This window comes from Ornithorhynchus anatinus, chromosome 20 (assembly GCF_004115215.2).
Source record: "Ornithorhynchus anatinus isolate Pmale09 chromosome 20, mOrnAna1.pri.v4, whole genome shotgun sequence".
In the NCBI taxonomy this organism is placed as follows: Eukaryota; Metazoa; Chordata; class Mammalia; order Monotremata; family Ornithorhynchidae; genus Ornithorhynchus; species Ornithorhynchus anatinus.
In genome coordinates, this window is record NC_041747.1 from 13,174,165 (window position 1) to 13,188,306 (window position 14,142).

Below are 14,142 nucleotides of genomic sequence, written 5' to 3' on the forward strand. Positions count from 1 at the left end.
GATTGAATGACTTCATTCATGCATTCATTCATTCATCGATTACCGACTGAATGAGGCAGCGGCTCGGGCTGCCCGTGCTCCTCCGGAGCGTAGGGGGCGCTGGTCCGGCTGGGTGGGGGTGTGTGTGGAGGGGGGTCGCTCTAGGCCTCCGACGTGCCCCGGCGTGCCCGACGTGCTGACGTAGTAGCGGCGTGCGGGGCGTGGCGCCTGCGCAGTGAGCAGCCCTTCCCCTATGTGGGCCGGCCCCGTGTGCGGGCGGCGCGCCTGGGGGCTGAGGAGCGGCGGCGGGGGGCGTCCGGGCGAAGGACCGGCGGCCGCCGAGGAACGGCCTGTGGCGCCATGGGGAAGAAGCAGAAGAACAAGAGCGACGACAGGTAACCGCCGGCCCCCGCCCGGGGCGGCCGCAGCCGGGAGGGCTGCCCGGAGGAGGGGGGCAGGGTGGGGGAGACGGGGCTTTCATTGGGGCTGCCATGGGGGGGGATAGTGGGGGGCTGGGGGATCGTGGGGGGGAGGGGTGATGGGATATCGTGGGGGGGGGGGATGGGATATCATGGGGGGGAGGGTGGGGGGGCTGGGATATCATGGGGGGGAGGGTGGGGGGATCAGGGGGGGAGGGTGGGGGAATGGGCTATTATTGGGGGGATGATGGGGGGCTGGGGCTGTCATGGGGGGATCAGGGGGGGATGGTAGGGGGATGGGCTATCATTGGGGGGGATGGTGGGGGGCTGGGGCTGCCATGGGGGGCTGGTGGGGGGGACTGGGCTAGTATGGAGGGAATGGTGGGAGACATGGTGGGGGGCTGGGGCTGCCGTGGGGGGATGGTGAGGGCTGGGTTATCGTGGAGGGGATGGTTAGGGGGGCTGGACTATCATGGGAGGGATGGTGAGGGGGCTGGGCTACGGACGGGGGATAGTGGGGGACCGGGGCTACTGTGGGGGGCAGATGGTGGAAGGGCTGGGGCTTCTGGGGCCGCTGAGACCTGGCTTGAGGTGTGGGGCTCCACCACCTGCCGGGGTGAGCCAGGGCCGCCCTCCCTCCCACCCTGCGTCCTGCCCCCTCTCCCCCTCGCCCAGATGCCCCCCCGAAGGGATTGGGGTGTCCCCCATCCCCGTCCCCCATCCCCCAGCCGTCGCTTCTCACATATCTTCGGTTTGCAGGCCGTGCACAGATAGGTTCCCAGAGCCCGGTGAGTCCCCCCACTCCGGCCTTCCTTTCTCTTTCCTTTGGCTTCTCTCAGTCCACGTCTGGGGAGAGAACACTATCGCCTACCCTGTATCGACCCCGGCGCTTAGAACGGTGCTCTGCACATAGCACTTAACAAATACCGACATTATTATTATTATAGCCGCCGCCGACGTGTGAGATCTCATCGGAAGATGAGCCGGGGGAAGGAGAAGAAATCAATCGGTCACTTGTTCGGGGGGTGTCGTGAGCGGAGCGCTGTACTGAGTACTTGGGAGAGTACAGCAGAGCAGAGGTGGTAAACAGGACGTGTTCCTTGGGCACGCGAGAAGCGGCGTGGCCTAGTGGGTAGAGCCCGGGCCTGGGAGTCAGAAGGACCTGGGTTCTAATCCCGGCCCCGCCACTTGTCCGCTGTGTGACCCTGAGCAAGTCACTTCTCTTCTCTAGGTCTCAGTTCCCTCATCCGGAAAATGGGGATTAAGGCTGAGCCCCATGTGGGACAGGGACTGTGGCCAACCTGATTACTTTGTATCTACCCTAGAGCTTAGAATTGTGCCTGGCCCATAATAAGGGCTTAGCAAGTATCATTTTAAAAAAAAAAAGTGCCTGGCACATAATAAGCACCTAACAAATACCAAAAAACAAAAAGCAAATAAGCAAAAAAAAACCATACAGCCATTTTGCTGTTAATACAATACTGGTTAAAGTCAGAGTTTGGGACTAATTTATCATTGAAATGATTGTGGCATTTAAGTGCTTATTTTGTGCCAAATACTGTCCTAAGCGTTAGGCTGATAAAATGGTGTTCAGGGCTTCCTGTTTGCCAGATTCAGGGGTAGATACGAGATCATCAGGTCGCACGTGGAGCTCGGTATTAGGAGGAAGTGATTTTTTTCCATAATAATAGCGGTATTTGTTAAGGGGGTACTGTATGCCAAATACCCTACTAAGTGCTGGATAAGATATTAGAAAAACAGCTCTGACAACTCCTGCCCCAGATGAGGCTCCCAGTGTATATAAGACTCTGGTATTCAGTGTCCATTTTACAGATGAGAAGCTGAGACCCAGAGAAGTGAAGTGACTTTCCCCAGGTCACCCAGCAGGCAAGTGGTGGATCCAGGATGAGAGTCCATGTCCCCTGACTCCCCGGCCCAGGCTCTATCCGCCAGTCCGTGCTGCCTCTTAGCTTCACGTAATTGCAAAGTGTTCTCCGTGGTAAAGTTCTGTTTTCTGCCCAGTGCATTAGGAAACGTAACACTTAATGACGCCTATTTGCTTTGCACATGCAACACACGTAAAATAAGTTTTCGGGAAGATCCGGGCTTTACCCCAGATTTCCACGATTCTGTAACATTAAAATCATCACTTTCTCTGCTTCCCTATTCTTTCCCACCCCACCGTAGTGTAAATTCGCATTTTGGACATTTCACTGGGGTTCCATCAGCAGGCTCCGGCATTTTCCGGAGCCAGGAAACATGGAGATTTCAGGTTGGAAGCCGACGTATTGCACCTTAGGATGGAAGTAGCCACATCCATTCCTCTGAAACGGATGTAGCTTTTTTCCCCCAAATTTGCTAAGGAGCCATATGGTTAGCTGGGAATTACTGATATTTAGTACTTTCCAAAACGAGTTGTTAAACCCTTCCAAGTTGCTTAAAAGAGACCTGGATTTCCCTTGCAGGGGAGATTAACACGCTTCATCACATGAATGAGACCCTCGGGAAGGTGATAATTATGGTATTTCCGTGCTTCCTATATGTTAAGCGCTGTGGTGATGCAAGGTAGTCAGGTTGTCCCACGTGGGCCTCAAAGCCTTAATCCCCATTTTCCAGATGAGGGAACTGAAGCATAGAAAAGTAAAGTGACTGGCCCAAGGCCACACAGCGGACAAATGGCGGAGCCGGGATGAGAACCCACGTCCTCAGACTCCCAAGCCCGGGCTCTTTCCATAACTTAAGATAAACTTAAAACTCTACTGGCATTTCAGCCGATCCTGCCTCGAGATCCAAATCAGCTCACCTAAGGATCCACGCCGCGCCGGTGAATTAGAAATCGTACAAGACTTCCCTTTAATATTCTCAAACAGCAGAGGGCTCAGACTTAACTCTCGTCCCAAAGGAGGCCGATTCTCTATCCCGGCTGGTCTGGGACGGCCCCGTTTCAGCTATCAGATCTTACCCTGGGTCGAGCTCTTCCTCGGCCCTGGTCTCTCCGGATCGTTTTCAACCCCTGCTGCCTGGAACCAGCGAGACGAGATTTTCTTGTTCTCGTTCCTGACCTGGTTAAACTGGTCAGCGGCTTAAGCCTCCACCCCTAGCCGCAATCGTTGGTTTTTAAACGCTTGGAAGGCCCCGTCCGCTCGTTCTCCGCTGAGACCCCACAGCATTCTTGGATTTGGAGGGTGCCGTTCTGGGACTGCCCCCTCCTCCGTCCTGGCGATTGAGGAGGAAGGGGTAGACACGCAAGCTTAGGCTCTTGTCTCCTTCCTTGCCCTGGAGATTAACAACAAAAAATAATGTAGCGAGCCCTCATCGTTACAGAAGGCAATTCTCTCGGGGGTCTAAGATTACTCTCTGTCTGTAAGCTGGCACTTTGGGAAGAACATTATCTCGCTCAGGTCACTAGGAGACAGGTTAGTGCCCCGCTGCCTTGGTTGGGCACAGGATAAACGTCTCCCAAGAGTTCTAACTTACTACCAAAATGTAACCGTAAGCGGTGGGAGAACTGGGCTCGGCGTTGTATTTGTTTTCTCTGCGGTGTAGTTTAGAATCTGGAAGGCCTGGACCAGAAGTTGGAATTGGCTGGGAGAGTGCTTTTCTACTATTTTCGGCTCTAACGCGGAATTACATTTTGTCAGCCACCATTCAGGTCAGCCGGTCGTGGGTATTTATTGAGCGCTGACAGTGTGCAGAGCACACTCTGCTAAGCACTTGGGAGAGTACAGCGCAACAGTATAATGGGCACATTCCCTTCCCTCAGTGAGCTTACAGTCTAGAGGTATCTTATTGCCCTTTGGCCGTCCTTGAGATGTTGTAAAATCGATCTGTTCGGTGCGCCGTGAGCCCGAAACTGGCGTGAAATATTTTTTCCCCCCTTTTATATCCCTTAAATTGCCCCACAGGAAATTGATAGGAAGGCATGTTGCCTGAAAGGCTTGACGGCTTCGAATTTCCTGGGTAAAATGTCACCTGTGCCGCCCTTGTGAATTTAGGCGGATAGAACGGTATTCTTGCCACCTGCCTAATCAAATCAATCAGTGGTATTTATTGAGCACTTACTGTGTGCAGAGCACTGTACTGTGTCAGTCAATCAGTCGTATTTGAGTGCTTAGAATATGCAAGGCACTGTACTAAGCCCTTGGGAGAGTATAATAGAATAATAAACAGACACATTCCCTGCCCCACAATGAGCTTATAGTCTAGAGGTAGAGACAGACAAATAAGTGACAGATCTGGACATTAGTGCTGTGGGGCCGGGAGGGGGAATGAATAAAGGCAGAAAGTCGGGGTGACGCCTTCCTTTCCTCTTCTCCCACTCTGCATCGCCTTGAATCGCTCCCTTTATTCATCCCCCCTCCCCAGCCCCACAGCACTTAAGTCCATATCTGTCATTTATTTCTATTAATGCCTGCCCCCCCTCTAGACTGTAAGCTCGTTGTGGGCAGGGAATGGATCTGTAATTAAACTGTCCTCTTGCAAGCGCTGACTGTGTGCGGGGCACTGTACTGAGCACTTGGGAGGTACAGCCCAAAAGAGTTAACACATTTCCTGCCCACACTTAGCTTCTGGACTAAGTAAAGCGTAAGAACACACCTGTGTACACTTGCGAGTGAAAGTGCCTAAGAGGTACAGACCCAAGTGCGTAGGTGACGCAGAGGAATGGGGAAATCCGGTGGTTGGAAAGAGGGTTTAGTCAGGGAAGGCCTCTTGGAGGAGGTATGATTTTAGCAGGGCTTTAAAGATGGAACGAGATGGTCTGTCTGATATGAAGGGGGAAGGAGTTCCAGGCCGGACGAAGGATGTGGACGAGAGGTTGCCGCGAGACGGATGAGATTGAGGTACGATGAGGTCAGGTTGGAAGGAGCGAGGTGCGTGGGCTGGGTTCGAAGAGGAAAGTAATGAGTTCAGGTCGGAGGGGGAGAGGACCGTAAAGCCGATAGGAGTTTCTACTCTATGCAGAAATGGGTGGGGAACCATTGGAAGTTTTTGAGTCTGGAGATGTGTATGGAATTTTTTTTTTTTTATTTTAGAACAATTATCTGAGCAACGGAGTGGGGAGAAATGAGAGGCATGGAGGGCTTGGGATGGCTGGTGAAGTGATGAAGGCTGGATAGGCTAAGGGCTTGGTCCACCGTGGTAGCCGTTTGGTTGGAGGGGAAAAGGTGGATTCTTCCTTGCCGTCCATTCGGCCACCACATTGGGCCAAGCGCTTTTCACGTCCCAGAGAAACGGCATGGCTCAGTGGCAAGAGTCCAGGTTTGGGAGTCAGAGGTCGTGGGTTCTAATCCCGGCTCCGCCACTTATCAGCTGGGTGACTTTGGGCAAGTCACTCTGCTTCTCTGGGCCTCAGTTCCCTCATCTGGAAAATGGGGATTAAGACTGTGAGCCCCGTGTGGAGCAACCTCATTACCTTGTATCTATCCCAGCTCTTAGCGCAGCGCTTGGTACATAGTAAACGCTTAACAGATACCATCATCATCGGTCTCCGCCAGGTCCTCACTCCCTCTATCCTCTCCCTTCTCCTTTCAATCTGCAGCCCAGGTCATTTTCCCCCAAACAACATGGCGCAGTGGATCGAGCTCAGGCCTCGGCGTCAGAAGGCTGTGGGTTCTAATCCTGGCTCCACCGTGTGTCTGTGGTGACCCGGGGCGAGTCACTTCACTTCTCTGGGCCTCAGTTCCCTCAGCTTTAAAATGGGGATCGAGACTGTGAGCCCCACGTGGGACGGGGCTGTGTCCAACTCGATTTGCTGGGTTCCACCCCAGCGCTTAGTACATTTCCCGAGGCGTAGTAAGTGCTTAACAGATCCCATTGTTGTTATCCTTTTTCACGCATCTCCGCCGTTCTCCGATCCCTCTGATGGTTCCTCTCCGCTTCCAAGAGGATCCCCGTTCCCCCAGCTCACACGCTTTATTCCTCGCCTGCCGACCGTCTCACGACACCTCATTCTCATCTCTGTTGCCGTTGACCTTTTGCTCTCGCCCCGTCTTTTATTCACTTTGCCGCACTGGTATCTCTTCCTCATTCGTGGTTACAAAATTGCCCTTACCCGCTCCGTGCTGGTCTGAGCCCCAGTGATAATTCTAAATCAGAAAAATAGTCTCCCACAGTAATAACAGCTGACTTGGAAGTCATGGAGGCCGCCCCGTTTGAATCTGCTCAAAGGAGGTTATGAGTCGGTACGTCCTGTAATTGGTCGCTCGAAAGCCTGTCGAGCCCGTTTCGGTGGGTATTATTACGACCAGCGTTTCTCTTGACCCCCGCGTGCAAATTGAAATCAAAGCAGAGGTGAAATGTGGAAATTGTCCAGCTTGCAGTGGCGGAGGGAGGTCTGTTTTGAGTTTTTCCCACAATCACGTTAGAACTAGACTAACTCAGAGGAAACGAAAATACCCCTTTTCCTCCTTTTATCCGTGAAAAGCAGGTTTAGATGCCCCTCCGCTGGTTATGCCGTCAATGAACTGAACGTGCGTGAAAATCAAAAAAGCCGAAGGCCAGTGGTGGATAATTGAGAGGACACGACCTAGGCCAGAACGGGTCCTGTGGGAGTAGAAATGGGGTTTGGAGCCTCACTCCCACAGAGGCTTTTGTGACCATCATCGTCGATGGTATTTATTGATCTCTTGCTATGTGCAGAGCACTGTACTGAGCGCTTGGGAGAGTATACTAGAACAATAAACACACAGCTGCCCATAAGGAGCTTCCTGTCTAGCGTAAAGCGTGGGAACCCACCTGTGTTCACCTGTGAGTGGCCCGAGTTTTTCATCCCGTGGAGTTGGACGGGACCTACTTCCCACGCTGTGGGGTAAGCGCAGGCTTATTCTGGGCCTGGCCTTCGATTTCCCCTGAAAGTTGATCCCAAAGTTCCCAGGGAACGAGGGACGACAAGCTCCCTTTCCTACCAGCAGGGATCGGGGGTTCAGACAGACCCCCCCCCCCCCCCCGGGCCAAGCAAGAAGAGAGGAACAGTACCTCCGTTCTCCATTTTGCTTTGTCGTAAACTCACTCTCTTCTGATGGGATTAGAACCCGTGACCTTCCGACTCCCAGGCCCTTGCTCTCTCCACTCCCCCGTGCTGCTTCCGATCCCTGCCCGCAAGGATCTTACGATCATACCGGTGGCGTTCTGTTGAGGTTAATCGTCCTCAGTAATAATATCGGGACTCGGTAAGCGCTTACTCTGTGCCAAGCACTGTTCTTGCTGCACTCTGCCCTTTCAGCTTTCTTCTTGAATATTGACGATGCCGGCGGCATCTCCGCGTTTCATTCGAGGAAGAGCTTATGGGAGCTTTGAAGATGGGTGTCCCCTCCCTGCTTGTAAATGGCAGCAGGGCCGGGCGTGTTGCTATTTTTTTTTACGACTGACTGCGGCGTCTTCCTCGCTAATTAGGACACGTACCACGTCATTGCTTGTTGGGAGATTGTCATTTGCTTCTTGGCTTGTCCTTTCTACTTAGTCCAGTAGTAGAAGGGGTGTCTTTTCATGGAATTGGTCAAGCGTCTGCTAGGTATCAGACACTGTTCTAAGCCGTGGGGTGGATACAAGTCAGGTTGGCCACAGTCCCTGTCCCGCATGGGGTCCGCAGCCCAAGTAGGAAGAACCGAGGGACAGAGAAGCGAAGCGACTTGCCCAAGGTCACCCGGCAAGCACCTGGCAGAGCCGGGATTAGAACCCAGCTCTTCTAGGCCAAGGTGCCTCTCGCGCGTCGAGGCTGGTGAAATGCGGCCGTCTCCTCGGCGGGATTCCCTCCGGGTCGGAAGCTGCGATTCCAGAAGTCTCCGAGGGTTATGTAACTGTCCACGACGGGTGGAAGTCACGGTTGTTGCGGGGGAATGCTCAGCCCCGGATCTCTTTGAAGACGCTCCCTTTCGTGCGTGTTCCTTAACTTGATTTTCCCGTTGCGACGCAGGTTACCCCGAGAGTCACTCTTGTCTGATTCACCACGTGCCGCCAAGGGGTTGTCGCAGTAATCGCTCTGCTGCGAGGAGACTATCTCCGACGCGATGCGAGTGACTCAAGGCTCCGTGACTCCCCTCGGCCGTCTCTGCCCCTCAGCTGGCCGGCAGAGAGACGGGTTCCTTCCGGGGTAATTTTGGGGAACTGTAGTTTGGGTTTCCTGTTCCTACCGGGCGGTTGAGCTGTAGGTGACTGTCTTGGTTTTCCGGTTTAACCTGGAATTTTGGGCGGGTGGGTGGGTTAGCAGCCAGCGGCTGCGTCGTTCAGTGAGTATCAGATCACTATCTTTTCTGTCCGTTGTTATATTGAACTCTCCTAAGGGCTCAATACAGTGCTTTGCACACAGTAAGCGCTCAATACGAATGAAAGTTCAATATTCTACTCCACACGTGGTCGCTGGGGTGCGATCGTCCTCGAGTTCGTGTCGCCTCCTGCGCTTCGGGCTAACAAAAGTCATCAACGAGGATTTTCATAATTTATCCGCTCCCCACTCTGAATCCGTTTATGCTGTCAGTCTGCCCGACTTCCTGTGGTAACAGATTCCACGTGCTCACCACCCACTCCGCGTAGAAACGTCTCCTCTCGCGGGTTGCGAATCCCGCCCTCCCAACGCACCGGTGGGTGTCTCCGCATCCCGCTGCTGTGGAATTTGATGAGCTGTCCTGGGACGACCCTGTCCGCGCTCCCTTTGGAATTTGGGAGACGTCAGTAATAACTGTGGAATTTGTTAAGCTAAGTACTAAGCGCTGGGGTCAATAGAAGATAATCACGTTGGACACAGTCCCTGTCCCACAGGGAGCTCACGGTCTTAATCCCCATTTCCCAGCTGAGGGATCTGAGGCACAGAGAAGGGAAGTGACTTTCCCAGGGTCACAGAGCAGACGTGTGGCGGAGCTGGGATTAGAACCCATGACCGTCTGACTCCCAGGACCGTGCTTTATCCACTAGGCCACACTGCTTCACCCCGATCCCCTTCTAGACTGTGAGCCCGTTGTTGGGTAGGGATCGTCTCTATTTGTTGCCGAATTGTACTTTCCAAGTGCTTAGTACAGTGCTCTGCACACAGTAAGCGCTCAGTAAATGCGATTGAATCCTTTCCTGGCCTTCCTCTTCCCGGGGAGATGAGTACTACTCAACTTTTGACCCCGTCCTATGGGGCAGGGTGACCTGGGATAATAATAATGATGGCACTTGTTAAGCGCTGACTATATGCCAGGCACTATACTAAGCACTGGGGTAGATACAAGCTAATCAGGTAGGACCCAGTCCCTGTCCCACATGGGGCTCACAGTCTCAGTCCCCATTTTGCAGATGAGGTAAGCGAGGCCTAGAGAAGCGAAGTGACTTGCCCGAGGGCACAGAGCAGGCGAGTGGCGGAGCCGGGATCAGAACCCAGGTCCTTCTGACTCCCAGGCCCGGGCTCTATCTACTAGACCGTGCTGCTGAGGGGCTACAGTGACACGCCCAAAGAGGACAAGAGAATGAGAAGCCCCGGAGGGCAGCCAGGCCTGGCGGGGGTAGGAGGGGGGTGGGAAGAGGGGCAGGAAGCCCGTTCTTGGCTCTGATTGGGCTTGGAAGAGAGCCCAGGCCTTGTCTGGATCCTGCCCCTCTGTTCCTGGACAGGACAATGGTTTCTTTCCCTCCTGGCTGGGTCCACGTATTTTCACTGACAATAATAATAATTGTGGTATTTATTAAGCTCTTACCGCGTGCAAGGCGCTGTACGAAGCACTGGGGTGAATACGAACACATCGGGCGGGACACATTCCCAATCCCCTTATTACAGCTGAGGGAACTGAGGCCCAGAGAAGTGAACCGACTGGCCCAGCGTCCCACAGCAGACAAGTGGCGGAGCCGAGTTTAGAACCCATGACCTCCTGACTCCCAGGCCCGGGCTCTATCCTCTACTCCGTGCTGCTGCTTTTTGACCGAGGCCCTGACTCTTTGCCGTTGGGTGCTTGCCCTCTCCTGTCTCTGTGGGTTTCTTCTCTCTCCTCTATCTCTCAGCCTCCGCCCACCTCAGAGGTTTCCCGTCCCCCTAAAGAAAGAAAAGGTCCGGCCCTTTTGTTCCCAGCAGCTTTATCTCTTAACTGGAGGCTGCAGCCCTCCATTGACTGGATCCCACCCAGTCAGGACCCTGCCTGCCTAATCCGCTCGCTCATCTCATCCCCGTTATCACCTTTTCCCTACCCTGCTAATCTCTCCTCCCCCCTCCCCGGCACATTTTGACCCTGCTCTCCTCCGCAGGGACGAGGCCCGCTGCAACGTTGCCGGAGGTAGAGCTGATGATAATTATGGTATTTGTGAAGCGCTTACTGTGTCCCAGGCGCTGAGGTGGATAAAATCAAATCGGGTTGGACACGGTCCCCGCCCCACATGGGGCTTATGCTCTTCTTACTCCCCATTTTTCAGATGAGGGAACTGAGGCCCAGAGAAGTGAAGTGGCTGGACCAAGGTCATACAGCAGACCCGTGGCGGAGCCGGGGTTAGAGCCCCGATCCTCCCGACTGAGCCACGCTGCTTCAGATTCAAGCTCCTTGACGCTCTCAGCGTCCATCCGTCACAGCGGCGCCACAGTCTTCCCGGCCTTGTGAAAGTTGAGAAGTCCACCGAGGAATGAGGGGGGCGGGTAGGAAAGCAGCACGGCCTAATGGCTAGAACTGGGAGTCAGAAGGACCCGGGTTGTACACGGTCCCTTTCCCACGTGGGGCTCACAGTCTCAATCCAGGCGAGGGAACTGAAGTCCAGAGAAATGAAGTGACTTGCCAGGGAAGGTCCCACAGCAGACAAGTGCCGGAGCAGGGATTAGAACTCGTGACCTTCTGACCCCCAGGCCCGTTGCTGTATCGGCTGCATCACGCTGCTTCCTCAAATACAGTCGCCCTCACGATTTATTCATTCAGTCAGTCGTACTTATTGAGCGTTTACTGCGAGCGAAGCCCTCTACTAAGCGCTTGGGAGAGTACGACAGTGCACTTCCAGTCCCCGCGGCTTATTTCTGGAAAATTGGAAATGCCACTTGGAAATGAATTTGAAACAAAATGTGAACCCCGAAGGAAGTTGACGAGGGACCTCGGCGGAGTAAATAGGCTTTAAGGAATCGGCCTGAAAGGGCCGGGAGTTGTAAAGTGAGGCAGGAGGGCGCTGGTGCCAGGATGGCCGAGTCAGGGGCGAGGGAGTGAGAGCCGCAAGCAGGTGAGGCCTGTTGGAGAGAGGAATTGGGAGCAGCTGCTCTAGATTTAATGGGGAGGTGGAGAGTGGTTTTTTTCCCCTCTGCTGCCGTGCTGTCTGGAGTCGTTTTCCAACCTGGGAATTCACGCACCCTAGGGATGGGACAGGCGGTGACCGAGGGCGGAAAAACACGCGGAGTTCAATCCGGGAGCTTTACAGAGAGCCCCCCCCAAAACAACATTTTTGTGTTTTCTTTGCCTTCAAGAAGGGAATGAGCTTCGACATACCGTAGCTGAAAAATCACCTTTGTCCTGTGATGCTACTTAGGTTTCATGTGGGTGTTTTTTTCCCCCTCTTGCTCTCCCCTTTCTCACTCCCTCTCTCCCCGCTTTCTCTCCCACTCTTCCCTCCTTTCTTCCTCCTCTTCCCTCTCCCTCCCTCTTTCTCCCTTTCTCCTTTAGCACTGTACTAAGCGCTTTGGGAGAGCACAGAACCCAACAGAATCAGCCGACCCATTCCCTACCCATAACGAGCTTACAGTCTGGAACCGTAAAGAGCACTAAAGCTGGGGGCCCCGTGTTTCCACAGATGTTCGGAACAGTTGATTGTCTCCATCGGGAAAGTGTTGGGCCAGTTACAGCCCCAGTGAAATTGCATTTGTCTCTGTTTTGTCTTTCTTCCTTCAAGCACCAAGGATGATATCGATCTCGACGCGCTGGCCGCGGAAATCGAGGGCGCGGGGGCCTCCAAGGAGCAGGAACCTCCCAAGTCAAAAGGCAAAAAAAGGAAGGAGAAGAAGAAGCAAGATTTCGAGTAAGCGTGCTGTTTCTATGCGGTCGTTGGTATTTCGTTTATCGAAGATGCCCCCTCCTTAGAGGCTGCTCCTGTTTTCTCATTCTAGTGAGGACGATATCCTGAAGGAGCTGGAAGAATTGTCTTTAGAGGCACAAGGCGGCAAAATTGACAACAAAGCTTCAGTCAAGGTGAAAGAATACTATTTCTTCTCTTCCTCCTACCCTTGATTCACAGTGGGTATTCTTCAGGGCACAGGTGACAACTGAGGAAATCTAATATTTTAAAACAAACTCCGCTGCTTTTAATTACCGTGTATCAACTGGCAGTCGGATAGCTCGGAACTCATTTCTGGAGATAATTAAAGAATTTAGTTGACTCCCCTGTCCTTGCTATTTTAATAATAGTAATGATAATAATAGTGGTATTTAAGTGCTTAAGCTATTCTAAGCACTGGGGTAGATACCAGATAATCGGTTTGGACACGGTCCCTGTCCCGTAGCGGGGCTCACAGTCCTAATCCCCATTTTACAGATGAGGGAACTGAGGCACAGAGAAATGGCTTGTCCACGGTCACGCAGTAGACGTGTGGTGGAGCCGGGATTAGAACCCACGTCTTGCAACATCCAGCTCCCTGCTCTTCCCACTAGGCCACGCTGCTTTCCTCTCTTCACCATTAACCGATATTCAAAGCTTGATCTCAGAGTGTTTGCAGGGCTTGAACTCAGGTGGATCGCTCAAAGGCTTAGGGCTAGTATTCTGTGGCATTCTCTCTTCCCCAAATTGTATTTCTTTTGTGGATGTATTGAAATTAGGGAAAAAAAAAATCCATGGCTGCATATCGTTTAATGAAATAAGGAAATAGTTGAACACGTTGGGGATGTTTTATTTTTAAGGCTGCAGGATTTTTAAAAATGTGAATTTGAAAAATTTTCTCGTTGAAGTAATAAAATGTTTAAAATAACCTAAAATACTTTCCAGGCGACAGAGAATGAGGAAGAGGAATTTAGCATCTCAAAGCCAGACAAAAGGAAAAAAACCCAAAAGGGCAAAAAATCTAGTTTTGACGATGACGATAGTGAGGAAATGGAGAATAAAGATGCGAAATCAAAAAAGGCACAGGCGCCAAAAACGGAAGAGCCCTCTGGAAGCGAAGATGATGCCGTGGAAAAATTCTCCAAGAAAGGTAAAGGAAAAACACAAAAGTCAAATAAAAAAGTGGATGCTTCCGAAGAGGACGAAGATAACAATAAGAAGGGTAAAGGGCGCATCCGAGCAGATTCTTCAAGTGGAAGCGGGGATGAATCCGACTTCTCCCAGAGCAGAAGAGGGCAAAAGAAAAACCAGAAAGCAAAGGCAGCCGCTAGCCTCGATAGTGGGAAAGAGGAAGACGACACCTCGTTCAAAATAAAAACCGTCGCACAAAAGAAGGCAGAAAAGAAAGAGCGTGAGAGAAAAAAGCGAGATGAAGAAAAGGCAAAATTGCGAAAACAGAAAGAAAAAGAAGAATTAGAAGCCGGTAAAAAGGAGGAGAACAAAAAGAAGGATTCACAAAAGAGATCAGAGGAAGAAGGGTCAAAATCCAAAATGACTCTCGAAGAGAAGGCGGAGGGTCCCGCAGCCTTGGAAGGTTGGTAATTTTAGGTGAACGAGAAAAGGAAGAGGGCATTTTTGCTCTTCGTCTCTATGCTGTACACCCATGTTGCAATTTGTAGCTGGCTGTGCAATCAAAATATTGTCGTCAGACGAGGTTCAGCATTTTTTCAAAAACTGTTTGCTGATCATATTGGATTTTCTGTATTTGTAACATTGATGTCCTTGG

The 14,142-nt window shown here is 52.4% G+C and overlaps 1 protein-coding gene across 1 annotated transcript in view; it reads left to right on the plus strand.

Annotated features, from left to right (window-relative positions):
• The first annotated feature begins 260 nt into the window (after positions 1-260).
• Positions 261-14,142, plus strand: part of EIF5B (eukaryotic translation initiation factor 5B) — a 33,310-nt gene continuing 19,428 nt past the window's right edge. The window contains exons 1-4 of the mRNA XM_029048117.2: positions 261-374; positions 12,216-12,341; positions 12,430-12,511; positions 13,302-13,950. Of these exons, the coding sequence (XP_028903950.1) occupies positions 340-374; positions 12,216-12,341; positions 12,430-12,511; positions 13,302-13,950 (892 nt within the window). The 5' untranslated portion in view covers positions 261-339. The remainder of the gene's footprint in view (positions 375-12,215; positions 12,342-12,429; positions 12,512-13,301; positions 13,951-14,142) is intronic.